The sequence below is a fragment of the Myotis brandtii genome, unplaced genomic scaffold (assembly GCF_000412655.1).
Source record: "Myotis brandtii unplaced genomic scaffold, ASM41265v1 scaffold37, whole genome shotgun sequence".
NCBI lineage: Eukaryota > Metazoa > Chordata > Mammalia > Chiroptera > Vespertilionidae > Myotis > Myotis brandtii.
The window spans coordinates 3,629,949-3,657,187 of NW_005364225.1; the positions used below are offsets into that span (position 1 = coordinate 3,629,949).

The 27,239-nt window shown below is 39.5% G+C and overlaps 1 protein-coding gene across 1 annotated transcript in view; it reads right to left on the reverse strand.

Moving 5' to 3' along the window:
• Positions 1-27,239, reverse strand: part of MMP20 (matrix metallopeptidase 20) — a 38,406-nt gene that overhangs the window by 5,105 nt on the left and 6,062 nt on the right. Inside the window, exons 2-8 of the mRNA XM_005872216.2 lie at positions 26,045-26,292; positions 21,955-22,103; positions 19,667-19,792; positions 18,486-18,647; positions 16,660-16,801; positions 9,358-9,494; positions 8,590-8,746 (exon numbers count right to left, since the gene is read on the reverse strand). Coding sequence (XP_005872278.1) covers positions 8,590-8,746; positions 9,358-9,494; positions 16,660-16,801; positions 18,486-18,647; positions 19,667-19,792; positions 21,955-22,103; positions 26,045-26,292 — 1,121 coding nt within the window. The remainder of the gene's footprint in view (positions 1-8,589; positions 8,747-9,357; positions 9,495-16,659; positions 16,802-18,485; positions 18,648-19,666; positions 19,793-21,954; positions 22,104-26,044; positions 26,293-27,239) is intronic.

Here is a 27,239-nt window from a genome sequence, read left to right on the forward strand (position 1 = left end):
ATGCTGTTCTTATTTTGTTATGGGCTTATAAAAACGTTGTGATGAGCTAGCCCTTGATTTGTGGACAAACATTTGAGGTTTTCTGTTACAGAGCAAAGGACACAGCATGTATAGTCAGATGACTCTGTTGCAGGCTCTGTGATCAGGGGAAAGTGCTCAGAGCTGTGAGCTCTGGCTTCCTTATCTGGATCATAGTGGTCCTGAGGATGAGAGACAGTTTACACACACACACACACACACACACACACACACACACACACACACACTCACACTCACACACTCACACACACACACACACACTGTACAGTGTGTCCCTCCAAAAAGTGCATACACACTTTAATAGCTGATACCTTTGAAAATGAAATTTATTTTAATAAACACTACCTTTATAATTATTCAAAGTGTGTGTATACATTTTTGGGACACCTTATATATACATAAGATTTTAGATGTTACCACTACCACAAAATATGTAGACACACAAGCCATAAGATGTGGTTTATTTTGGCACCAGGAACCATTAACTCTGGCTAGTATGAGGTTAAGTGAACTTGTGATTCAACCTGGGATTCTAAATCATCAGTGAGTTTAATCTTTACCTAATCTTTAAACACACTTTATCAGGATAATAGTTTGCAATGGCAGGCACGGCTGCAGAGAGGTGGAGAAAGGAGGGCTGGAGAATGTTGGAGGTAGTCCAGAGAATTTAGCAAGAAAGGGATTAAGATTAAGAAGATCTGGGTAAAAAAAAAAAAAAGAAAAGAAGATCTGGGTGGGGGTAAAGGGGAGAGATCAACCAAAGGACTTGTATGCATGCATATAAGCCTAACCAATGGACACAGACAACGGGGGGGTGAGGGCATGAGTGGGGGGGGCGGGGTGAGGGCAATGGGGCGACAAGGACACATATGTAATACCTTAATCAATAAAGAAAAAAAATATTAAGAAGATCTACTGGTATCTTGAAGATTTTACTGAAGGTAAAAGGAAATTATATAATGAGGTAAGAATCATGGGTATGGGTATTTTAATCGACAGTAAATAAATAAATGGTTAAATGAATGAAGAATGACTGTATGTGGTGAATGGGGAAGACCTCTGAATTTGGATTCAGAAGACATGAAACATTGCCTCAGATAGACTGTATTTAGCAGTGTGACCTTGAGCTAATCACTTAATCTCTCTGATTCGATGTTTTCACCTGTTAAATGGAGATCGCAGTACCTGTGTCTCAAGATTGTTTAGAAAGCAGATGGGAACATAAGAGAAAATACTCAGCCTTGCTTATGTGTTAGGATTCTGTGTTAAATTCCCAACACATAATAAATAATCAATAAATATTAGATGAATTTAAATGTTAAAAAAGAACTGAATTTGTATTATGAATTTACTGTATACTAACTACCTGCTGAAATCAATTGCATGTGTTTTCTCATCACTGAGGTCTTGTCTGTGAAACAAGAAATACCAACTAAATTACCTAAATACCAAGTAAAATGAAGTGACCTAGAATTATTTCATCATTTAATATTGATTCATGTGTATAGATGTTAAATAAATCATTTCTGAGATTTAAACTTCACTAGCAATGTCATGATGCCACAGATGTTTCATGTGGTATTTTGAGACATATTACCCTGCTCTCCACCTTCGTAACACAAGGACTGGGGGACTATTTTGGTAAAGTGCGTGTGTTTAATTTTATGCTCAGAACTCAGATTTGTTAGAATTTTGATTGTGATGATGTTTGTAACATGTCAATGGCAACACTGCCTCCATCCTGCCCCCTTTAAAGAATCAAATGAGGAGCTGTGTCTGCTAATGGATGCTTTAAAAAAAATGTGAGGAAGGATTGCAAAAAAGGGATTTTTTTCATAAAGTATCTAAGATATATATTTTCATGAAGTTTCTTCAAGGAGATTTTTTCCTAGTGAAATGGAAAACTGGAATCTCCTTTGCAGTTAATAATCCACTTCTAGCCAAGAATCATATGGCTGTCATGGAGGAAGGGGCCTTTGTAATCTATAGCAGTGGAGGGTAGAGGGGAGAGTGGTCTGAAAGAAGAGAAGGGAGAAGAGTGAGAAGCTGCCATGTCCCATCCCAGACAAGAGTTCAGGAACCAGGACTTGGAACAAAGAATTTGTAACAACGTGGAAAAATATTGATGGTCTCAGTTACTGCCTGATTGTATGATGAATCCAAGCTTATCTCTCTAGCCTGAGTTCTCAGAGTTTAAGACCTGTATGTCCACTCTCCTGTGGACATTTTTATTCCTGGGTCCCACCAGCACATTCTTTCCCCCATTGAATGGCCATAGCATCCTAGTCAAAAATCAACTGACCACTGCCCGGCCAGTGTGGCTCAGTGGTTGAGCATGGACCCAAGAACCAAGAAGTCATGGTTTGATTCCCAGTCAGGGCCCATCCCTAGGTTGCAGGCTTGATCCCCAGTAGGGGGCGTGCAGGAGGCAGCTGATTGATGATTCTCCTCATTGAAGTTTTTATCTCTCTCCCTCTTCCTCTTTCTAAAATAAGTTAAAAATATATTAATGTATATGTAAATTAAAATAAAATCAACTGACCATAGATATGAGTTTATTTTTGGACTGTCAGTTTTATTCCATTGATCTACTATAAGTCTAGCCTTATGTTAGTATCACCTATTGCTTTGTAATAAGTTTTGAAATTGGGAAGTCTGATCTGAGTCCTTCAACTTTGTTCTTTTTCAAGATATTTTGGCTCTTCTGGGTCCTATGAGTTTCCCCATGAATTTTAAGGTCAGCTTGACAGCTTTTACAAAGAGGTCAGGTGGTATTTTGATAGGGATTGTGTTGAGTCTGTAAAACAATTTGAGGAGTATCACCATCTTAAAAATATTAAGGTTTCTAATCCATGAACATGATATATTTTTCCATTAAGACCTTGTTTATTTTCTTTAAACCATGTTTTGTAATTTTCAGATTATAAGTTTTCAACTTCTTTTGCTAAATATATATCTAAGTGCTTTTCTTTTTGATGTAATTGTAAGTGAAATTGTTTCTTCAATTTTATTTTTATTTATTTATTTATTTTTAAATATTTTATTGATTTTTTACAGAGAAGAAGGGAGAGGGATAGAGAGCCAGAAACATCGATGAGAGAGATCGATCAGCTGCCTCCTGCACGCCCCCCACTGGGGATGTGCCCGCAACCAAGGTACATGCCCTTGACTGGAATCGAACCTGGGACCTTTGAGTCCGAAGGCCGACGCTCTATCCACTGAGCCAAACCGGTTCGGCCAATTTTATTTTTATATTCTTCATTGAGGTGGCTAGAAATAGAATTGATTTTTGCATATTGAAATCATTCTCTGCAAATTTGCTGAATTCAATTATTAGTTCTAATAGGTTTTTTTAAAAAAAGAATTTCTTAGGTTTTTTCTATATAAAATTTATGTGACATGCAAATAAATATGGTTTTACTTTCTTTCCAATTTGGATGTCTTTTAGTTCATTAATTGTTGCTTAATTGTCCTAGCTGCAATCTCCAGTACAAGGTTGAATGGAAGTGGTGAGAGTGGAAAACTTTGTCTTTTTCTTGACTTTAGGGGGAAAGTATCCAGTTTTTCACTACTGAGTATGATATCAGCTAGAACTTTGCATCAGTTCTTTTTATCAGGTTGAAAACATTTCTTATTACTAGTTTGCTGAGTGTTGTTGTTTTTTAAATCACACAACAGTGTGAGACTTTGTCAAATGCTTTTTCTGCATCTATTGAGATACTTATGCTTTTTAAATTCTATGGGATATTAACTTTCAGATGTTAAACCTATCTGGCATTTTCCATAGGGAAAAATCCCACTTACACATGGTATGTAATTCTTTCTATATGTTGCTGGATTTGGTTTGATAGTATTTTTAGAGAATTTTTGCATCCATATTCATGATAGATTTTGGTCTGAAGTTTTATTTTCTTGTGATGTCTTTGTCTGGCTTTGGTATCAGGGTAATGCTGGCCTTATGCAATGAGTTGGGAGGTGTTCCATCCTCTTCTGTATTTTGGAGGAGTTTGTGAAAAATTGGTATTAATTTTTCTTTAAATGTTTTGGCAGAATTCACCAGTGAAGCCATCTGGGCCTAGACTTTTCTTTGTGGGTAGTTTTTTTTTATTATTATGAATTCAATCTCTTCACTTGTTATAGATCTATTCAGAATGTCTATTTCTTCTTGACTCAATTTCATCATTTTGTACCTTTCTGGGAATTTGTCCATTTCATGTTATCTAATTCGTTGGCATGCAATTGTTTATAGTATTCCTTTATAGGATTGGTTGGAATGTCCCCCTTTCGTTTCTGATTTTATTAAGTGGAGTTTTCTCTGTTTCAAAGGTTAATTTACTTAGAAGTTTGTCAATTTTCTTGGTCTTCTTAAACAGCCAACATTTTTGTTTTGTTAATTTTCTCAAATTACTTTTTTATTATCTATTTTAGCTATTTCCACTGCAATTTTTATTGTTTCCTTCTTTCTGCTTGCTTTAGGTTTAATTTGCCCTTTTCTCTTTTGGTGTCTCAACATGGAAGGTTAGGTTACTTATTTGAGATTCTTTTTCTTTTTTAATATAGGCATTTTATATCTATGAATTTCACTTTGAGCACTGCCTTCCCTGCATCTATAAATTTTTGTATGTTGTGTTTCCATGTTCACTCATTTGTAAGTATTTTCTGATTTCCCTTGTGATTTCTTCTTTGACCCATTGGTTGTTTTAAGAGTATTGTTATTTAATTTTCACATTTTTGTAAAATTTCCAGTTTTCTTTCTAACTTTATTTCTTTGTTATTAGAGAACATATTTTGTATGATTTCAATTGTTTTAAACTTATTGAGACTTGTACTCTGGCCTAACACATCATCTATCCTGGACAATGTTCCACATGCACTTGAGAAGAATATGTATTCTGCTGTTGTTGAGTGAAGTGTTGTTCTGTAGATATATGATAGTCTAGTTGGTTTATAGTGCTGTCCAAGTCTTTTCCTTATTGATATTGATGTTTAGTTGTTCTATCTATTATTGAATGTGAGGTATTAAAATCTTCAATTATTATTATTCAATTGTTGTTTCTCCCTTTATTTTAATCAGCTTTGAGGTTCTGTTATCAGGCTCATAATTCTTATATCTTCTTGGTAGAGTGACCCTTTGGTCACTATCAAATGTCCCTCTCTATCCCTAAGACATTTTTTATTTTAAAGTTTTCCCCCCCTGATATTAACATAGTCACTCTTCAGCTTTCTTATTGCGCATATATATATATATATACATATATATACATATATATATGTATACATATATATACACACACACATATATATACACATACATATATGTATATATGATATATTCTATCCTTTTACTTTCAAGCCATTTGTATCTTTAAATCTAAAGTGTGTCTCCTATAGATAGCACATAGTTTGATCTTGCATTTTTAATCTAGTGTGATAATCTCTGCCATTTGATTAGATTGTGTGATCCATTCACACTTAATATTATTAATGTAATTTAATATTATTAATATGATTGAATTTACATTTGCCATTTTACTTTTTGTTTTCTACATGCCTCATGTCTTTTTGGTTCCTCTATTGACCCTTAGATTTTTCTTTTGCATTAATGAAAACAATTTTAATGTACCATTTTAATTGCTTTCATAATTTTTTCACTTTTTTTTAGTTATTTCTTTAGAGCATACCATATATATCTAAATTTACCATAATCTTCTTCTACTAACTTAATTCCAGTGAGATATTAAAGCATAACTCTATATAACTCTATTCCCTACCCCTCTCTTTGTGGTATTACTGTTAAACATATTACATCTGTATATGTTACAAACCCCAAAATATATTGTTATAATTACTATTTTATATAACTCAATGTCTTCTAAAGAAGCTGGAAGAAAAAAGAGAAAATATATTTACAGTGTTTGTTATTGTAACCTCTTATTATCTTTTCTGGTTCTCTTGTTTGTGTGACACCAGTGTTACTATCTGGTGTCATTTCCTTAGCTTAATACAGTTTTTCTTCCACCCAACGCCTTTGTGCTATTATTGACAAATATATTTTTATGTCATAAAGGCCTAGCAATATAATTATATACATATTGTTTTATACAGTTTATTTTAAATCCATTAAGAGAAGAAACATACATTGATGCTATCTTTTATAATTACGTACTTACATTTACTGGTTCTCTTTAAAAAAAAAAAAAAAGTGGATTTAAATTACTGCCTGGTGACATTTATGTCCAGCCTGAAAAACTTCCTTTAGTATTTCTTGCAAGGCATGTGTACTAGCAATAAATTCTTTCAGTTTTTGTATATGTGGGAATGTCTTTATTTTGCCTGCATTTTTGAAAAATAGTTTTTCTTTGAACACTTTGAACACGTTTTCCTCTACTTTCTGGCCTAACTGGTTTAGCTGACTTTCAATCTTGCCCCCCCCCGCCTCAAATTTAGTCACACTGCTGCAGAATGATATTTTTTATAACATAAATCTTATTGGATTCTTCCTTTATTTAAGACATTTAATGATATCCCTCATCTCGAGAAAATAAGACCTATGATCTTCCTATGAAAACATAGGTCCTCCATGATCTACACCTGGCTCGCAGCCCATGTTTTAATCTTAGTGAACTTCTTCAGGGTTTTCCCACACACATAGGCTCATTCACACATCAGTGCCTTTGCTTCAACTGCTCTCTTTGCCTGGAAGCCACCCCTACCCGTCCCGCTTCCTGACCGGGAAACTCCTACTCAACTATCAAGATGAAGCTCAGCCATTGCTTCCTCTAAGAATTATTTCTTGGCTATTTCCTCTTCGTTTTGCCCCACTGATCCCTGTGCAGTCCTCTATTAGGGCACTTGAATTGTTGTTCATTATTTATCCATATATTTGCTCTCAACCGTGAGACTTGCTGAGGGCATTAATAGCACCTAACGTGAATGAAGAACTTATTATATGATATGCATTTCACATTTTTTTTCATTCATCCTCACAAGTCTATGAAGTAGATACTATTTCTATCTCCATTTTGAAGATGATGAAAGAGAGACAGAAAGGTGATCCAAGTTGCCAAAGGACTGATTGCTGTTAGAGTTGAGATTAACACTCTTTCACTCCTGCCCAAACTCTCCGACAGCAAACTGCCTCTCTTGGTGTCAGTTTCTAGTACAGAGCCTGATACATAATTATGTCCAATATATGTAGGTTGAATGTGGTCGTTTGGTAGTGTATTTTTTAAAATTTAAGATTAAAAGACAAGATTTGATCCCTACTCCTCCTTCTTGTTTTTGTTACTTATTTCTCTATGATGACTAACTATGTAATCCTTAAGTATACAGATCCATTTCCAGTATTCCTGGGCATTCAGGAAGGAGAGAATCTGGAAGACTGTGTCCTACATTGCATCAATCATGCCTTCAGTCTGTACAGAAAGAGTGATTTAGGGGTGAAAAGGGGCTGAGACCTGCAGATTTGCAAATCGCTTTACATAAAATTTAGAAAACACTGACCATCTCAAAGAATGATGGCATTGATTGATATACCCCCAGAAACTCCTTAGTGTGGCTTCTGCTCTGCTATTGGTAGGCAAGGGAGAACATTTACAGGAGAAATTAGCCATAGGTGATGGGAGCAATGTAAAGAAGAAGAAAAAAAACTGGCTGTATCACTGGGTTCTGCTAGAAAGAGGAAAGGAAGGAATAAAAGTAAATGGATGTGTGGGGAAGTAGCCTCATTGGTAAATAAAAACCCTTGGACCAAAGTGTGCCCTCCTGCTTCCAACCCAACCCTAAGTGCAGTCACTTGCTTAGAATATATTTTTGCTCCTCTCTTTGCAGTCAAGGGGAAAAAGCAATGCCAAAGTGAGAACTGGGAATAAAGGGGAGGTGTGCAGAGGCAGAGCTTGGCAGAGAGCTGTATTCATCCTTCAACATGAATCAATTAAGGATAGAAACTCAGTAGGTGAAATAAGATGTGACCCTATGTGCAGTGATTGGCTGACATATGACACCTTATTCAGATCTGCTATAATAACCTCCAGCAAGACAGGCAATGGAAATGATTAATAATTAATTTTGGATAAGAAGAATCTTCATGTTCTAGGTTGGATAAAAGGACTCAGGAATAAGGCCTTTTCCTTTCAGCAGAACTTTCCTATAGTCATAGGAAAGAGCCCATAGTCATAACCATGTCCTATTGCACAAAATCAGAGTATTCTGAAATGCACTGGTACTCACATAACAGGGAGCCAGGCATTCCCAGTGGGTAGTTATGTATTTGGGGGTGCTGCATCCACTCTTTTAGGTCACTGGGGGTCCAGTTAATGAGTGCATTAAAAGATCAGGATGTTTGGTGTCCTAGTGACCAAAGAATGGTATTATTGACTTAATGTTTCACTTATCATTTGGATGGCTCCATATCTTGAAGACAGTGTCAACCCTCAGTAAATGGCCAAGCGTCAACGTGCCTGTGGCAAACTCGCCTTGCATTTATGTCTGCAAATGTTTTTTTCCTTCCCATTGAATACATCGGGGCAATAAACAGGAGGAAATGCATACCTGTAGTATTCATCGCCCACAAAGAAGAGAGTCTTCTGAGCATCCTTGAGATAGACGGCGGCATCTATTCGCTGGACGTACCTTGGAAACCCAAAGTCGTAAATAGTCCGAGGAGGACCTTGTATGTGGAATCCTCTCGTTATCCAGTAGTGGGGGCCTAACAACAGAAGTTAAAGTTTACAAAAACTCTGTACCATTTACTGGTGCACTTCACTCATGAGGATTTCTATGCCGGTCATAAATGGGGCATTTCTGGGATATTTGCCATGGCTATAACCCAATAGGAGAGAGAAGCCTCTAACTATTCAATTCAGTGAAAGACTTAAAATTTGTCCTGGAGGCATCTCCCGACCACAAATAAGACAAAGGTAAATGAAATGCCCTGGCAAAGGTATAGCAGCAAAGGTATTGCTCTCCTCGCATTGGGTTCCATGATGGCTTTTGTTAATTAGAGGCTCTCAGGAGGGTATGCCATGCCACTCTGAGAAGAGGTCCTAGGGGGCAGAAACTAAGTTTCTAGCTCCCTAGGCACTGTCCCTTAGCACGAAGCCTCACTAGGGTAAAGGGTTGGCTCTGAGAACAGTTCGATAGTCATTGTCAATTCTGTCATTGCTACAATACGATGGGTGGCATTTCATACCCCACCTGAGGAGAAGGAGTGACCAAAACATGCTCCATGATCACTGGACAAACGCGGACAGTGCTACATGTTCCAAACACACCGGGCACTGCAGCCTGCCATCCTCTCTTCGAGGAATCGTAGGGTACCTTTAAAGAAGTAAGCGGTGCCCCTCTCAGCCACTTCGTAAGCTGCATCCACATTGGACATGAGCTGTGGGAAGGAGCTGGTAATGGTGCTGGGCCGGATCCCTGCCATCAAGTGAACCTGCCGCCGCCAGAAAATCCTATTGGGCAACCCCAAAGAAATAAAGGTCAAGGGTTGATTTAGATCCAAAATTGAACGGAAATGTACTGCAAGCCACACTTCAGCGGCCATTGCTACATGTCTCTTGCCCTTGTCTTATTTTTAAGGGGAATGTATATTTTTTTGACCTTGGTAAACAGTTTCTTCTCCCTTTCCATTCTGTTAGCATCTCTACAATCTCCTTTCCTTCATTGATTTAAGGATGGTTAAAATACTGAAGGATATAGCAAGGAAACCGCATCAATTATTCGCACACTTAAGCTATGCACCTTCCTATTTGCAATATCATTTGATACAAATTTCCTTTTCTTATTCTAATCTTTTAAAAATTAAAATCTCACAAAGATAAATGTGATCCAGGTGAGCATTATGAACATTATATAAATGAGCCCAAACTTTGTGGTTGGAAGGTGCTCATTATTCCCAATAAAAACACAAAAATGTTAAATTATCATGTTGCTTATATATTTATCTATTAAAAGTATTTGTGCTTTTGAACTGGATGGCTAATTAACAGAAAATCAGGCAACACACAAATTAACTGAGGGTTTACCAACTCATGAATCCACTTACCCAATATTATTTCCATAAAATATGGCAGGATACTTGAGGCTTGTGAGTTGAAACTTTCAATGTATATGTTGTCCATTTTGATCTTTCAGATAAAAATTATTTTTATAAAATATGAATAGTTGACTCCATAGAAGCTAGAGTCAATATAAAAAATTATCTGTGGATGGGAAAACTGTAATAAAGTTTTGACATTTAACTTTCCATGTAGTGACTTAAGGAACTTCTCAAATTTTATGGAACATCAAAGATGAAACATTGAACAAGACCCAGGCTCAGCCCTCAAGGAGCTTGGAATCTAGTGGTTGAGACAGATAAGCAATTAGAACATTCTAATTCAGGGTGATTAGTTCTACAAAGAGTTAAGTTCCGGATCCTCTGGGAACACACAGAAGGGATACTTAGGGGTTTGGTGAAGGCATCCCAGATGAGGCAATTTGCACTGATGATGAAATCTAAAAGAGAACTATACTAAGAAGGGAAAAACAATTCTTTGTGTTTCCTAAATGGCAGAAAGAAAAGCACATTGTGTTTCAGAAGGTGTAGGCTAGAGTTCTGACTAGTGTCTCCAAACCTTGGTTTCATCATCTCTTAAATGCAAATAATGCCTGGCCTAACCCATGAGATCACTGAGGATCAAAGGAGATAATGCATATGGAAGTGCATTATAAACATATTATCTTATAATAATAAAAGCGTAATATGCTAATTTGACCGGATGGCTGAACAACCTTCTGGACAAAGCTGAGGCAGCCACTGCGGCTGAGAGGGCCAAGCCCCTTGCACGAATTTTGTGCATCGGACCTCTAGTATTTTATAATTATAGAAATTACGATTTACTTAAGCCTTAACTGTCCACTTACTGGGCACCCACCATAGACCATACACAGGGGGCAGGAGTCCATTTTTAGGGTATCCTGCATCGCCTCAGGCCCTACACTTATCGAGAACACATAACCAGATGAAAAACTGAGACCCAGAATGGCTGAAGGGCCCAAAGTTCATCTGGTAGTTACGGGGAGACAGACCCGAATTAGACTTCAGCTGTCCTGATTTTCATCACATACCTTATCTCAGCTACTGCTCATTCTCAGGCTGTGATCCTTGGTTTTTCTTTGTTTATAATTTGAGCAATCAGGCCTAGCTTTTTCTGAAGGCAAGAGGGACTGCTTTCTCTTGTCCTTTTTCTCCACCAGCACAAAATGAGCACAGGTTTGGGTATCCAGACAATTTTGGTGTTACAACTGGGGCTGGGCAGTGCTATTGGAGTCTAATGGAGGCCAGGGATGCTGCTAAACATCCCACAATGCACAGGATAGCCCAACACAACAAAATATCAGTAGTACCAAAGTTGGGAAACCCTGACTTAAACACTATTATGACATATTATAATGTACACACTGTATGCATAAGATAGAAATAAACTCTAGTCATCACTTAAAGTATCACAAGTTCCAAAGGAATCCATAGTCATGAAAATTTTCAGTACACTAATGAAAAAAAAATTATGTCTGGTGGGTAATAAAACAACAGAGCACGTACTCAGAGGATTTACAACCTTAAAGTTATAGATTACAATAATAAATAAATTAAAATTGACAAAAAATAGTAGAGTAAATCACCTCCTAATACATCTGTAAATGGATTTAAAAAATGTAAGCTCCACACCCCCACATCCATGAGCTAGTTGGAAAAGAATAGCTGCAGGATGTATTGAAACTCTTAATGAAAACAGATAAATCATATCAATAGTCTGTAATCTGATCTTTGATAAAGAAGACAAAACAATGGAATTTATTGATTTTGTGGACCTGCAGATTAGATATTTAGCTTCACTGTTTATCTCTGTGGGCCCAGGAGCCAACACTGTACCTGGCACATAATGAGGGCTCAATAAATATCTGTGGGTGAAATATATTGGTGCCAGAATGTTGAGCAGAACTTATTTGATCATTAATTTTCATAGTCTCTGAAATTTTCATTCCCTTGTGTGAAAGAACAGCAACTACTTCATGATGTTTGAGATTAGGCCACTTGTAAGCTTCACCTGGTCCTTTGCAGCTCTACGCCAGTCCTGTGAGCTCCTTGGGGGCAGGGTCATGTATTAGTCATCTTTTAAACCAGCGGTTCTCAACCTGTGGGTCGCGACCCCTTTGGGGGTTGAATGACCCTTTCACAGGGGTCGCCTAAGACCATCGGAAAACACATATATAATTACATATTTTTTTGTGATTAATCACTATGCTTTCATTATGTTCAATTTGTAACAATGAAAATACATCCTGCATCTCAGATATTTACATTACGATTCATAACAGCAGCAAAATTACAGTTATGAAGTAGCAACAAAAATAATTTTATGGTTGGGGGTCACCACAACATGAGGAACTGTATTAAAGGGTCGCAGCATTAGGAAGGTTGAGAACCACTGTTTTAAACCTTGATTTAGCAGAATGCCTGGCACATCTAGGGACTTGATCCACGTTTGTCAAACCTTTGTTCCTTTTTGTGATACCCAACCATCTTCATTCCACCTCCCTAACCTGATCCCAACAGCCTTTCATTTTTAGGAGATGCCTTCATCTCCAATTTGCTGGACTGTCAAGGTAATTCAGCATGAGCTCAAATGGACACCTTGATTTTCCATCCTCTTCAACCTTTTACTCTCCTTGTCGCTGTTCTCTGTTATTCTGTTCCCCAGTTTCAGGGGGGAAGAGGTGTCTTTCTTCTTTCTTTCTTTTTGATGCTCACAATTGAACTGCGCTCCTCTGCCCTGAGGTTGGGTGATGTGGTGCAGTGACAGAAGCAAGGAATGCTTGAAACCTTGTTTCATCATCAGTCACTTAATTTTTCTGAAACTCAAGTACCTTCTGTTAAATAAGAGTGAGGGCAATGATAATATCTGTGCTAATACTTCAAAGGATCAATTGAGATAATGCATATGGAAGCGCTTTATAAACTCTGGACTATTCTTACAATTATTTGTAGATACTTTGGAAAGACAGGTTTTCACTCTATATATTTATTAATTGATGATGTATACTACATAAACTTAGAGCTTATCAATAGAGTCAAGTTTCTTTTTATATATATCTTCCTGATAGAAAATATTTCTGTCCCTGGAAACTTTGAAGTACAAACTGCCACCTCTGGCTGAGCATCCATTCCTTCTGAGGGTTCACTAACCAGGTTTGCTTCTATCAGAATACTGTAGAGGCCAAGAAGTCCACTGCCGGAAGCCAATTCTAGCATGTCATAATTTCAAGAGTTTCATCAAAAGGTTGATGGAACTTGGGGACTCAACAGGGTTGAGTCACACATGTAGTCACCTGTTGGGAATGGCTCTTCTGTTAAATAAGAGTGAGGGCAATGATAATATCTGTGCTAATACTTCAAAGGATCAATTGAGATAAGGCATATGGAAGCGCTTTATAAACTCTGGACTACTCTTTATTTAGAAAGACAGGTTTTCGCTCTATATATTTATTAAATGATGATGTATACTACATAAACTTAGAGTTTATCAATAGAGTCAAGTTTCTTTTTATATATGTCTTCCTGATAGAAAATATTTCTGTCACTGGAAACTTTGAAGTACAAACTGCCACCTCTGGCTGAGCAGCCATTCCTTCTGAGCGTTCACTAACCAGGTTTGCTTCTATCAGAATACTGTAGAGGCCAAGAAGTCCACTGCCGGAAGCCAATTCCAGCATGTCATAATTTCAAGAGTTTCATCAGGGTCTACCATGCAGCATCTCATGAGCCCAAGCAAAATACAGCTTATAAAATTAAAAACCCATGTTGAGACAGTGCTGCGGGTAAAAATAGTCAAAGCTGTGCATTTAAATTACCTGTCTATAACCATCTCAGAAGACAGTGGGGAACCATATTTACAAGCCACAGCCCTTCTTCGTCAGAAGGAGGGACTTCAGAAGTAACAATGAGTCAGGGATCTAAGCCTGTAGCTGATGGTGATATTCTTTTTTTAAAAAAAAATTTTTTTATTGATTTCAGAGAGAGGAAGGGAGAGAGAGAGAGAGATTGAAACATCAATGATGAGAGAGAATCATTGATTGGCTGCCTCCTGCACACCCCCTACTGGGGATTGAGCCCACAACTTGGGCATGTGCCCTTGACCAGAATCGAACCCGGGACCCTTCAGTCCGCAAGCCGATGCTCTATCCATTGAGCCAAACCAGATAGGGCAGATGGTGATATTCTTGATTGTATCCTTAACATGATATTGTATAAAACTCAGAATATATCTGAGAGATGCAAATATCATTTTGGTGTGGCTGTAATTCATTTACCTCTTCTCTTCCCTAAGTGCTTGAGGAAATCTGGGATAGTCTCAATATATTTTCATCTATTACAAAGAATAAAATATGTAAATTAAACATATATGACTTATTACACCTGAAGTTTATTTCTCTCCAAACGGAACATTTGAATGTAGCAGGGTACCTTTATACACTATGGAGACTGTGAAACATCCTCACAGTGACTTTACAAGGTACTGCATTCCATCTTGCTTTGGAAACAAATAATGTGGTTATTATATCTAGTGTCTGAAATGTCTCATCAGCAGACAATGTTGGTGACGGGAAATTCCAGGCTTGCGGTTGGGAGAGAATAAATGGGAGCCCTTTCATAACGGCCCCCAGGTTGCCATTGTATCTGTGACTTGAAAGAATTCTTTGTTCTCTGCCCAGGCTTAGCAAGCGGTTTGGGACTTTTGGCGACAGCCGGCAAGGGATCAGCGCTTTAGAGTCATGGGATTCTTTCTCTGCAGGACACAGTAGGAGGCTGTGCAGCAAGGCAGTTAGGAGCACAGGCTCTGCCCTAAGACAGTGTAGGTGCAGGTCCCAGTTTCACTCCTCACTAGCAACGTGTGCTCAAAGAAGTTGCTTATCCTTTCTGTATCTTATAAGAAGAGAATAATAATTCATACATCACAAGGGCTATTGTAAGGATTTGATAGCAAAGTGTTTAGATAGTAAGTACTGAACACACTCAAGTCACTATTAATTTCAGGTAACGCCTCATTTTAAAATGGAGGAGGAGAGGTTCAAGGTCCCATGGTGAGTTAATGGCAAGTCCAGTGCTAGGACACCACTCACAATCCCTCCCTGACTCATTTCTACATGTCTCTTGTATCTATGCCTCCCTTTCTATTCTGTTACCACCCTCAGTATTTATACCCAAGACTTTGTCAAAAGATGTAGCTTCTTCAAATAATCATTAGGAATTGCTAAATGCTCATAGTTTGATAGAGCGCTTTAAAAAAAATGCTTTTTAAAGAAAACAATTATAATTGCATGTTCAGTACTTACTTCTTCAAATAATCATTAGGAATTTGTAAATGTTCATAGTTTGATAGAGCACTTTAAAAAAATGCTTTTTAAAGAAAACAATTATAATTGCATGGCAAGGCGTAACATCTTTAACTTCACTGTATCCTTTGTCCCTACCACAGTCACTGATATTTGCCAAAAGAATAAGCTGCATGCTACAGGGTGGCTAGCATCTCATTTCTTTGTCAGTGAATGAGTGCTACATGCACCCCTCCGGGTAATGTAAAATCTGACAACATTGTCCCTTCGAAGCCAGTGTTACTGAGCATGGCGTTCCAGGTTCCTCCTGCTCTGTCTCTTGCCAATCACTCCTGAATCAATGCCTACCAATTCTGTTTAGTTTTACTTTTGATAATAGTCAATAAAAAGTCAATAATCAATGCCTAAATAAAAAAATCAATAAAATAAATAATAACAAATACCTCAAGTTTCTAAGCCTCAATCCATTGTTCATAACTTTTATTCCCACTCCTAAATATTTATTGTGATCACTATGTGTTTGGCACGTTACTTGCCCACGGTCAGAATTTAAACCAACTTAGCCTGATGCTGAAGCCTGGGTTCCTGGGCTCTGCTCTATTTTGCCTTTGAAAAGTTGATGCCCATCCAATTGTTAAAGATTTAGTTTAAACTGTTCTTAATTTTAAAAAACTAGAAATAAAAAATTAGAAATAATCTAGATGTTCATAAATATGGGACTGCTTAAATAACTAATAATATATCTATTCATTGGAATAATATACAGAGAAGGGCCAAAGTAGATTTACAGTTGGAAAAGAATACAATAATTAATAAATAATAATACAAGAATAAAATGTGTTTTGCATACTCATAACTGTATACCTACTTTTGCCCCCATCCTGTATAAGTATATAAAATAAAGATAAAAATGAAAATTCACTGATATGGAAAAATAAGGTGTTGTTGAGTGAAATAGTTTATAAATTATTTTTTAAAATATATTTTTATTGACTTCAGAGAGGAAGGGAGAGGAAGAGAGAGATAGAAGCATCAATAATGCGAGAGAATCATTGATTGGCTGCCTCCTGCATGCCCCACACAGGGGATGGAGCCCACAACCCAGGCATGGGCCCTGACTGGGAATCAAACTGTATAATCTCCTGTCATAGGTCAACCATTAAGTCACGCCGGCCGGGCTATAAATTATTTTCTTCACACTTTTAGGACAACCTCATTGTCTTAAGCACATTTTAGGCTTACCGGTCCCTGAAGAGTAGAAGCTCCTTCCCCAGCATTGTCACCGCATCAAAGGATGAGCTGGAGTCACAGAGGTCAGGGTTGGACGGGTTATGAGGAGGCACATTTGGCACAGTGGGCTTCCCTGGGAATGGTTTCCGAGGTCCTAGGATTCAAAGCGACTTGGTCAAATGGCACTAGGAATCGAGTTTGTACACTTCTGCTCCAGAGACCTCACTGCGTTTGACAAGGTGATAAAGAGCATGTCTGTTGATGGCTTGCATCCAGCCCTGGTTCGCAACCAGCTTCACTAGTTACTGAGTGTGTAATAAATGAGCAAATAATCAAACCTCTTGAAGCCTAAGTTTTCTTACTAGTAAAGTGGGCGGTGCAATAATACCTACCTCAGGTTTCTGTGAGAATTCTAGAATGCCTGACAGGACTTAGTACAGAGCTTGGTTCAAAGAATGGTAGCTATTGTTTTATTATTAGACACAACTTCTTTGATAACTACAGGTGCTCTAAGTTGGAGATTTTAAAAGTTGCCAATGATTGTTTCTTTGTAATTAAGTACTTCATTCTCAATAAGATGATAAATTTCTTATGTGTTTTCATATTATTTTCAGCCACTTCTGGGCATGCTACACTGTGCATAAGTATTTTTTTAGGCACCCCAGGAAAGACTGAGAATTCTTGTGCATGGAGGTACAATGAAGGTGTTTGCTATTTAAAGGCATCATCTCTGATATGAGTAACTCGCAGGCCAAGAAACATCTATGTAGAGAATAATTTCCCCAAACTTTTGATCCATTATGGATAGAAGTGAAGCACTATGCAATTAAAGATATAGAACCTAGAAGAGGCCCGTACATTTGTGTCACTACATGGAGAAGAGCTATCCAACAGTCACACTATATGAACTGGTCTTTGCATGAGCAAGGAATACATCTTATTGTGCATTGCACTAGGCCCCTGAGTTCCTGGAGGTGTTTATTTCCACAGCCAGGGTTTATTATTCTCACTAATACACTTTCCCACACCCCCTGCCATATACACAAGAGAATAAATGGTGGGAAAAGGCGTCTTCTGCTGGACCCACCCCTTGGGAGGACTGCTGGTGGTTTTTATCTCCCACGCTGTTCCTGAGGGACTATCTGCCAGCAACAGAAGCATGCGCTGCCTGAGTCATTGCCTCTGGGGACAAGTAAAGTCTGAAAACCTGGCTCCAAGGCTTAAGGGGAAATCAGTTTCTAGAATTTTCTGCCTTTTATGCATCAAAGAAAAAGTGTCAAGGTCTAACAGTACATCAAGATTCCTTCTCGTGAATTAATGGATTTGTCTTTTGTTAAAGAAGTTGGATAGAGAGTTTCTAGGAATCCTTTATTATGTTGAAAGGATGTTAACACGAGATAATTTTGAATATCTTGGGATACTTACTATCTTTGAGCCTCAGCTTTTTCAGCTATCAAATGAGAGAAACACTTCACACCCCACAGGCTGGTCATGAGGATGGTGTGGGATGACTCATGACAGGTTTTTGTAAACATGATAGGTTTGTGTAAACTGTCTGTGCAATTGAGCGATGTAGTTATCATCATCATAATTGTTTTTAGAAAAATAAGGTCACTTATGCCCTAGAGGAAAGATATGAAATGTAATTGCACATCTTAGAAGAAAGCAATATCCATTCTGGTAAATAAGCTCTTCACGAGAGGGCAGAGTTGGGGCTGTGGTCTCTAGCTTGATCTTATCTCTGCAGGTAACTCCTGGCAAAGTATATTCTCTCTAAGTTGGAGACCAAATGCTGGTGGCTTTCAGAGTTAGTTGTCAAAGAAGCATAGCGATTGTACCGTACAATGCCTGGATCCCTTTCACGTCATCCTTGGGGAGGTGGAATCCATAGGGATGCTGGTACTTATAAGTTGGGTACATCAGCGCGGAGGGGTCTGTGGAATGGGCCAGGCCCAGTGCGTGGCCAAATTCGTGAGCAGCAACGGTGAATAAATTGAAACCTAGACAACATGAGAGAGAAAAAGGCAGCATCAACACAGGGTTTTATTTTCACTATCTTCTGACTTTATAGGAGAATTTATACCCAAATTACAGTTGACTCATTTTCTTTCCATAACTGGATTATTCTGAGGTTAGTAGGCTATCCTGGCACTTAGCTTTGCTTACTTTCCTCTGGTTCTTTCCCCCTTGGCTAGGAGGGGTTGCAGGGTGGGGGAAGAGGGAAATGAAAATCAACCCCTTTTGTTCATGGTCAGTGATGCCTGGCAGGTTGATAAACAAGGGTCTAACCAGAGCCAATAGTGGTAAAATGATAATAGCGGCAATAATATGGAGACATAGGTCACAGACGCTTTACTAGTTCCCTGCTATTACAGCCTTCTCTTTTTTTTAAAAAAAATATATTTTATTGATTTTTCACAGAGAGGAAGGGAGAAGGATGAGAGTTAGAAACATCGATCAGCTGCCTCCTGCACACTCCCTAGTGGGTATGTGCCCGCAACCAAGGTACATGCCCTTGACCGGAATCGAACCTGGGACCCTTGAGTCCGCAGGCCGACACCCTATCCACTGAGCCAAACCGGTTAGAGCAAGTCTTCTCTTTTTTATCCTCACACGTTTCACACTGAAGAATTCCAGATGGCATGCACGATGTTCTGGAGTTTCATCCCCATCCCCATCACTTCTCAGGAGAGTCCTGACTCCCTCAGGTCATTTCTGAATGCAGCCTATTTCCAAGTACAAGTAAAAGACAATACATACTATGGAGGTGAAGAAACAGAGCTGTGTGTGGAGGAGGGGTTGCTGCTTCTTGAGATTATATGCTATGAATCAGAGACCAGACAAGTCTACAGCACAACTGAGGGAGGGTCTTTCCTTTTGGATTTTTGGCTTACTTGTTTTTCCTAGCCAGCCCCCCTAGTTAAAGGGTGGCCTGGGGCGTTGAACCTCAGGGTTTCATGATGGAGGCCCAGAAGAAGGTACAATATTTTCCAGGTTATGGTGAATTGTGCATATATACCATTCATTCCCATAGTCCACTTCTCAGCATTGTCGAAATGTGTATCTCCTCCCAGGCCTTCTCCAGGTGCAAATGCATGGGCTAGCGTCCCTCGGGGCCCATCGAATGGGTAGGAATCCCCATGATCTAAACAAGTGGGGAGAAATGCCAACAGCGTTTAGTCCATCTGGCAATGGTGGGGATACATAACATAACAACTTTTTGAATAGCACTGATACTTCTCATACAAATGGATTTTCAATATTCATTTTTTTTTCATGCCTTTGACCGGAATCAAACCGGGGACCCTTGAGTCCGCAGGCCAATGCTCTATCCACTGAGCCAAACCGGGCGGGGCTCAATATTCATTTTTTATAAGAAGTTCAGTGTCAATGAGTAATCTGTCAGTTGGAAAATTAAAAGGCTTTTTTATATTTCAAAGATAGTACGCATTAAAAGTAAAAAATGTACTCCTGTTGTTGTTTTTACTGTGATATCTATTAGTTGATGCGTGGCAGACTGTGAATGGTACCCACTCCACAGATTACAAAAGGAGAAAGCACAGATGGTCATTTGACAATGATCTCTTCCACTGATTGGAATGTGGGTGCGTTGGTAGAGTGCAGCTTTCAGCGTATGATTTAGCTAAGACAGGAACAGCAAAGTGAACATGTGTGTGCTTTCTGTTTGAATAGCACAATACAATACAATACAATTTAAGGAAGTGCCACAAATTTCTCTGTAATTTTGATAGACTTTCACGTGTAAAACTCATGAAAGTAATAACAGTATTTATAAAACCCTAACTTTTTAAAGCTTCATATATTTTTGTTTTATTATCTATATTTAATTAACACTTCTTTACAAACTTAATAGAAAAGGAGGAAGAGTAAAATGAGGGATGGTATAGAAGCTATGTTTCACAGTTTATCAGGATTTTAGTGATGAAACAACATTTTATTAAAAAACAACAGATATGGGGGGGATCAATCGGGGAAAAGGGAGACATATGTAAAACTTTAGACAATAAAAAAACCCCAAACAACAACAAAAACCCACAAAAGACATTCATACCCCGTTGGCACAGACACCAGTGTGGTGATGGCCAGAAGGAGAGGGGGCGGGTTGGCGGAGATGGGGGAAGGGGGGTAAATAGGGATGTCTGTAATAGTGTCAACAATAAAAATTAAGTTATAAAAAAGTAAAACCTCAAAACAACAAACAAACAAACAAAAACAACACCACCAAGTTCTGGTGTGTCATTTCCCAGGTTTAGGTGCACTGTAGGTTGTATACCTGAAGCACCTAATGAAATGGCAACACAGTCCTAGTCAGATTGTCTTTTAGGGGACAGGGTTCAAGCCTGAAAGACGTTAACTCCATCAACCCAAGCTGCCCTGGCCACATTGTCCTGCCACTTTACTGGGGTGGCCTTGGTCCTCTGGGAGCGGGACCCACCATGGGCCGTCTCTAAAGGGCTTGTACCCAGGCAGGACTTGCTTGATCTTCTCTCTCGTAGCTTCTAAGCATGGTTCCCGGTGACATCAGATTAAAATTAAGATCAAGACTTGAAATAAAAGGGACACTTAGAAATGTTATCCTTGGAGGGTAAGAGGCAGTGGCGATCACTTACCTTGTTTATAGGACGCTAAAGAGAGAAAGTCATTTCATGGCCTTTCCTTTGTCTACTAACTAGATAAGGTTTCTCTTGAAAAAGGTTCAGAGAGCTCCACCAATCTCTGCGCAAAGTTATGCCTCTACTGCTTATCAGGGTGAGAAGGGATGGAGAAGCAGGCAAGTAGGAGGCAGGCCTAGTGATTCCACAAGTCGTCGGCAAGTGGGGGCCAGATGGCAACCCCATTCTCTTACCCACTGAAGGAGTCAGAGCCACTGTAAAATTTACTTTCTTCAGTGAGAATTCAAAGTGGGAGATTCTTGACTAATATGGAAGGGGATATAAAGCAATGAATACATCACGGGAATGGTATGAGGTCATGTGGCCACCCAACCAATGGGAAAGCTAAATCTGACATTCTCTGTCCCGAATGGGGCAAAACCATAATGAACACATTACACGGAGTCCATTCTACAGCTCAGTCTAATAAAGACAAGAAATGTTGAGAACCCCTCCGGTTCTATTTTCTGGCCAGATGAAGATCATGACTTTGCCATGATCTTAGCCTCTGCCCATCACACTACTGCACGAAGAAGGATTGTGCTGATCACTTGGATTAAATACTGTAGAAAGAAAAGTATTGGAACATTTCTCCTTTGGATTAGCAGACAAAATCCAAGAAGCACCACAGTACCTCCTGTTTCAAAAGATATCATGATATCTGCTTCTCCTGAATTTATTTTCACAAAGTTCAGAGGAACAGCGCTACTCCAGGCCTGCAAAGCCATCTCTACCGCCTTGTCCACATCAGCAGAAGTCATGGACGACGTGTACTTGGATATTCTGTGAAATAGAAGGAACATGTTTTTCTTTCAGTAAATGTCCCTAAGTGAAGAAGTCCAGAAATTATATTGTCTGTATTAAAACCTTAAATATTGAACATAAATTTACAGTGTAGATTTTGTCCTCCAATACAATAATTCTTATTTTGCTTTCATATTCGTTAAAATACTGAAACATGTTAAACAATAAGAAAAATAAAGTGAAGAAATGAAAGAGATGAGATTATCTGGTGCTGAAAGAGTTTGCCTTTCATTATTACTATATTTTCTCTAATTTTGAAGAATCATACTTTGTGAAACATGGCAAGTACCAAGAAGTCCATTTTCCCTACTGTGGTTTTAATTGAGAAGAGCTCTCTTTTTCCCCATAAGGGACGACTGAGAATTTTCAGTTGTAAAAAATAAAAATGTGGAGTTGGAAAGTTTTGCAAACTTTCATTCAAAGGCCATCAGGATTTCCCCAGGGCCTTGGGGGGAATATTTAAATAATGCATTTTAAAAGAGGAAGGGCTCTTTTGAACTGGAAAACGTTTGAGTCTTTCATCAAGTCCTGATATGACAGTGACATCTGCAGGCAGAAAATTAAGGAGTTGTTTTTTGCGGGGTGTGGGGTATGGGGAGGAACAAACAGTTGTAGAGAGAGTTGGTGGTTTTCTAACACATGCTGCCCTGGAGCGGAGTGGGGGTGGGCGGTTGGTTTCTGGCAGCATTCCAAGGAAGGGCTGGAGAGAGGAACTTCACCTGGGGACTTGGTGGGATGGAATTCAGATGCGGAGTGAGAGACAACCCTGAGAGCAGGACTGAGCCTACTGTCTCTCTTTCTCCAGCTCCTAGTCCAGTGCCTTGCACGCAGTAGGTATTTAGCAAATATACTTGATAAATGGATGAACTGATGAATAAAATTTAATGGTTTTTAGGGCCTACTTGGTGGTTCTCAAATTTTAGGACCCATGATAACTACCTAGGGAGATTTTTAAATATATAGGTGTAATCCAGAAATCTGCGTTTTTGCAAGTGTCCTATAGGTTATTCTGATGCAAATGGTAAAATCTCAACCTGAAACCATCAGAGGTAATCCTTAAAGGGACCATTTCGTGCTTTCAAAACATGCCAAGACCCCTATATAACAAAAATCAGTGGTTTATCACAATTCTGTGTCGTTAGCACTTGAACTTCCCTTACAGTATGGACAAGTCGGCCATATCTTTGAGCCAACTGTGTGCTGGGCTGGAGAAGGCAGAGACAGAGAAAGGAAGAGCACCAGGAGAGAACAAGAAAAGTCCTGGCCCCAGGTCTAGAGATTGATAAGCGATAGTGATAATAGCTAATATTCTTTGAACACATACTATTACACTGTTCTAAGCACTATTTTTAAACACGCGCCATAAAATTTTCACAACACCTTAAGGGTTAATTATAATAATCTACATTTTATGATTCATCAGGATTTGATCCCAGTTCTGACTTCACAGCTTATACACACAAGCACTGTGATATATTTTGTCTTTTAAAATCCTCTGGAATCCAGTAGCTATGTAGACAGAGTACTAGGCCTTCCGTGATGGGGTAGGGAGTTATTCAGGAGCAGGCGTGGATGGGCAGTGGGAGTGTTGAGGCCATTTTGGGAGTGCACAACTTATCACAAGAATATTACACCTCTCCAAGTCCCAAATTATCCTGATCACACAAAGTTTGGAAGAATTGAGCAATGGCACATCATTTCCCCATACAAATAGAATAGATGTCAATGACTTCTTGAACATAGGTAAATGTAGTACAGTATAATAATTAAAAAACAATGGTTTGATTACCTCTGTTTTTAATATAATTTATTTAATTGTAAGATTATATAGCTTAGTTTTTAATAATGGCTCTGTTTAGCAACCAGCTCACAAAATTCTTGGAAACTTAACAACTGGCTGCAACATTGCAGAAAATGTCAGGATTGGCTGTTGGGAGCTGTTAGTAGCCAGCTCCAGCGCACCACCGCTGCCACTATTTTAACAGCCCAGCCTTTCTCCAGGCCCAGATATCGACCAGATGTGCTCCTCCAGACAACGAAATCTGATCCTGGCCCTGGACTGGCTCTCCGGTGCCCTGAATTAAAGTCCAAACTGCGTAGCCTCCTGTTCTAGCGCCCTCTGCCTGCTCCATCCTCACTTCCCCCCATTGCTCTTCCTGCGCCCTCTACTCCCCGGCACGCCCTGCCCACTGCCCTGCCGCTCCAACACCAGGCCATTCCACTCCCTGCGGCTATCTGCTTGGCCTGCTTTTCTACCTGGAAAACCTCTACATTTTCGAGGTCTTTGGCAAATATAGAAACAGGAGCTGCCCTTTTTCCATGCCTCCTCTGTCTGGCATGTAAGAGGCCCATAATTCCACTGGCAGACTGCCTGCTTCCCACCCCACCTGGGGCTAAGGGCCCACAAAGGACAAATTTATTTCCAAAATTGAATGCCTATGATAGGTACTTAATAAGTCATCAATAAATGACTTTTTCAATCCATGAAAACAATGAATTTACCAATAGGGGAGTTTTATCATATCCTTCTGATTGAATGGGTTGTTTTAAGAACACTGGTGGATACTGTCAGGTTATGCTAATTTCTAGCTACCAACTTGTCACCACGGAACACAAAGTTGGGAAGAATTGAGCAGTAGCACTTCATTTCCCCATACAAATAGAATAGATGTCAATGACTTCGTGAACATAGGTAAATGTAGTATAATAATTAAAAAACAATGTTTTGATTACCTGTCTTTAATGTAATTCATTTAATTGTAAGATTATATAGCTTAGTTTTTAATATTGGCTCTGTTTAGCAACCAGCTCACAAAATTCTTGGAAACTTAACAACTGGCTGCAACATTGCAGAAAATGTCAGGATTGGCTGTTGGGAGCTGTTAGTAGCCAGCTCCAGCGCACCACCGCTGCCACTATTTTAACAGCCCAGCCTTTCTCCAGGCCCAGATATCGACCAGATGTGCTCCTCCAGACAACGAAATCTGATCCTGGCCCTGGACTGGCTCTCCGGTGCCCTGAATTAAAGTCCAAACTTAGTGGCCTCCTGTTCTAGCGCCCTCCGCCTGCTCCATCCTCGCTTCCCCTCATTGCTCTTCCTGCGCCCTCTACTCCTGCCCACTGACCTGCCGCTCCAACACCAGGCCATTCCACTCCCTGCGGCTATCTGCTTGGCCTGCTTTTCTACCTGGAAAACCTCTACATTTGCGAGGTCTTTGGCAAATATAGAAACAGGAGCTGCCCTGTCTGGCATGTAAGAGGCCCATAGGTCCACTGGCAGACTGCCTGCTTCCCACCCCACCCTCAGGCGGAGGGATGGGCACCCTCCAGCGGGCCTGCGAGGGAAGCCTGCGCTGACCCCTGGCTGCTGGGATGGAATTCCTATGTGATGACCTAGGGCACAGGGAGGATGCAGGTTCTGGTTGGGCATGTCCCCTCGAACTACACAGAATCCTTGCTCCAGGCAGGAGGAGGCCAGAGGGTGGGAGTGAAAAATGCCTATGGTAGGTGCTTAATAAATCATCAATAAATGACTTTTTTAATCCATGAAAACAATGAATTTACCGATAGGGGAGTTTTATCATATCCTTCTGATTGAACAGGTTGTTTTAAGAACACTGGTGGATACTGTCAGGTTATTAACCCTAGGCTAGATGATTTTTTTAAAAAGATAAATGTGTTGTCTCTAACTGGTAAAATTGTAATACCTAAGATGGCCAGCAATTACAGCAATCCTGAAATCTTATTTTCTAGTGAATTTTCCATTGTCATTGTCTAAAGATTGAGCCTAAACAATCTTTCTTGTGGTTGTGATGAGTCATGATATTTATACAGAACAGAAGGAAGATTTTTTTAAAAGAAAAGAAGGAAAGAGAGAGAGGTGTTTCTGTCTGAATTTGGAAAGACTCAGATCTCATTACCTGTATGTCAAGGTATTTTTTTTCCACTTGGGTTCACCTGGGAAGAGGCGATAGTTGGCCACGTCAGGGACTCCGCAGCGAGGCCTCTTGATCACGTCCATTGTGGACCGGTCTAACTTCCCCGTGACTTGAAGGCCAAAGAATGCTTGCAGCTCCTTAATCTTCTTTACTATGGAATTGCTTCCTCGTACAACCATCTCACCAGCCTGGTGCCCTCCTTTCTTTGTGTAGAACTTGTCAAGATATGCCTGAAAGGGAGAGGCGGGCTGACACACCTACAGCACAGTCTTGGGGAGTACTCATGCTCAGGAAATATTTTCTGGATATATGAAAAATAGTGTGCAGAGTATATTTCCATTTTTCAAAAAATTTAGATATATTTGCATAGGTAAAGCTTAGAAAGAAATGCAGTGTGCCAAATTACTAACAACAATTATATTTTGGTAATGGGAATTTTAGTTAGTTAGTTCATTTATTTATTATTATTCTTGCTCACCTGCATTTTATAGTTTCCCTACAATGAATAGGTATTGTAAGAGAGAAAAATAATGGTAGGAAAAAGAACATTTCCCACCCATGAATCAGTTATTAGTCCCTGACATCTGTACCCAATTTGTGAAGCAGACTCTCCTAGTCCTCTGGTGAGCAGTTATTGGTATCATATTTTCCTTAGACACCAGTGTTTTTAACTCTCAGAGGCTTTGTGCTCCAGCCTCTCACCTTATGCAAAGGCAGAGGTTCAATCCGCTTCCCTGCTGAGGCTTTTAATCAGTTCAGGTGTGTTCAGTGTGTGGGGTTGAACTTGTTTCTGTGGGCAGGTTTCCTGGACAGGCTCTTTGTCCCTTGAGACAAGTAAAAGTAATCATCCTATATAATAAAACCCTAATATGCAAATCAACAGAACTGTAGAACTACCAGCAGCAGAACGACTGGTTGCTATGACACACACTGACCACCAGGGGGCAGACGCTCAATGCAGGAGCTTCCCCCTGGTGGTCAGTGCGTTCCCACAGAGGGAGTGCCACTCAGCCAGAAGCCGGGCTCACGGCTGGTGAGCACAGTGGCAGTGGTGGGAGCCTATCCTGCCTCTGCTGCAGGCAGGTGGTAAGGAGTGAGGGGTCCCGGACTGCGAGAGCCCCGGACTGGCAGAGGGATGTTTGACTGCTGGCTTAGGAGGGGATCAGGCCCAAGTCGG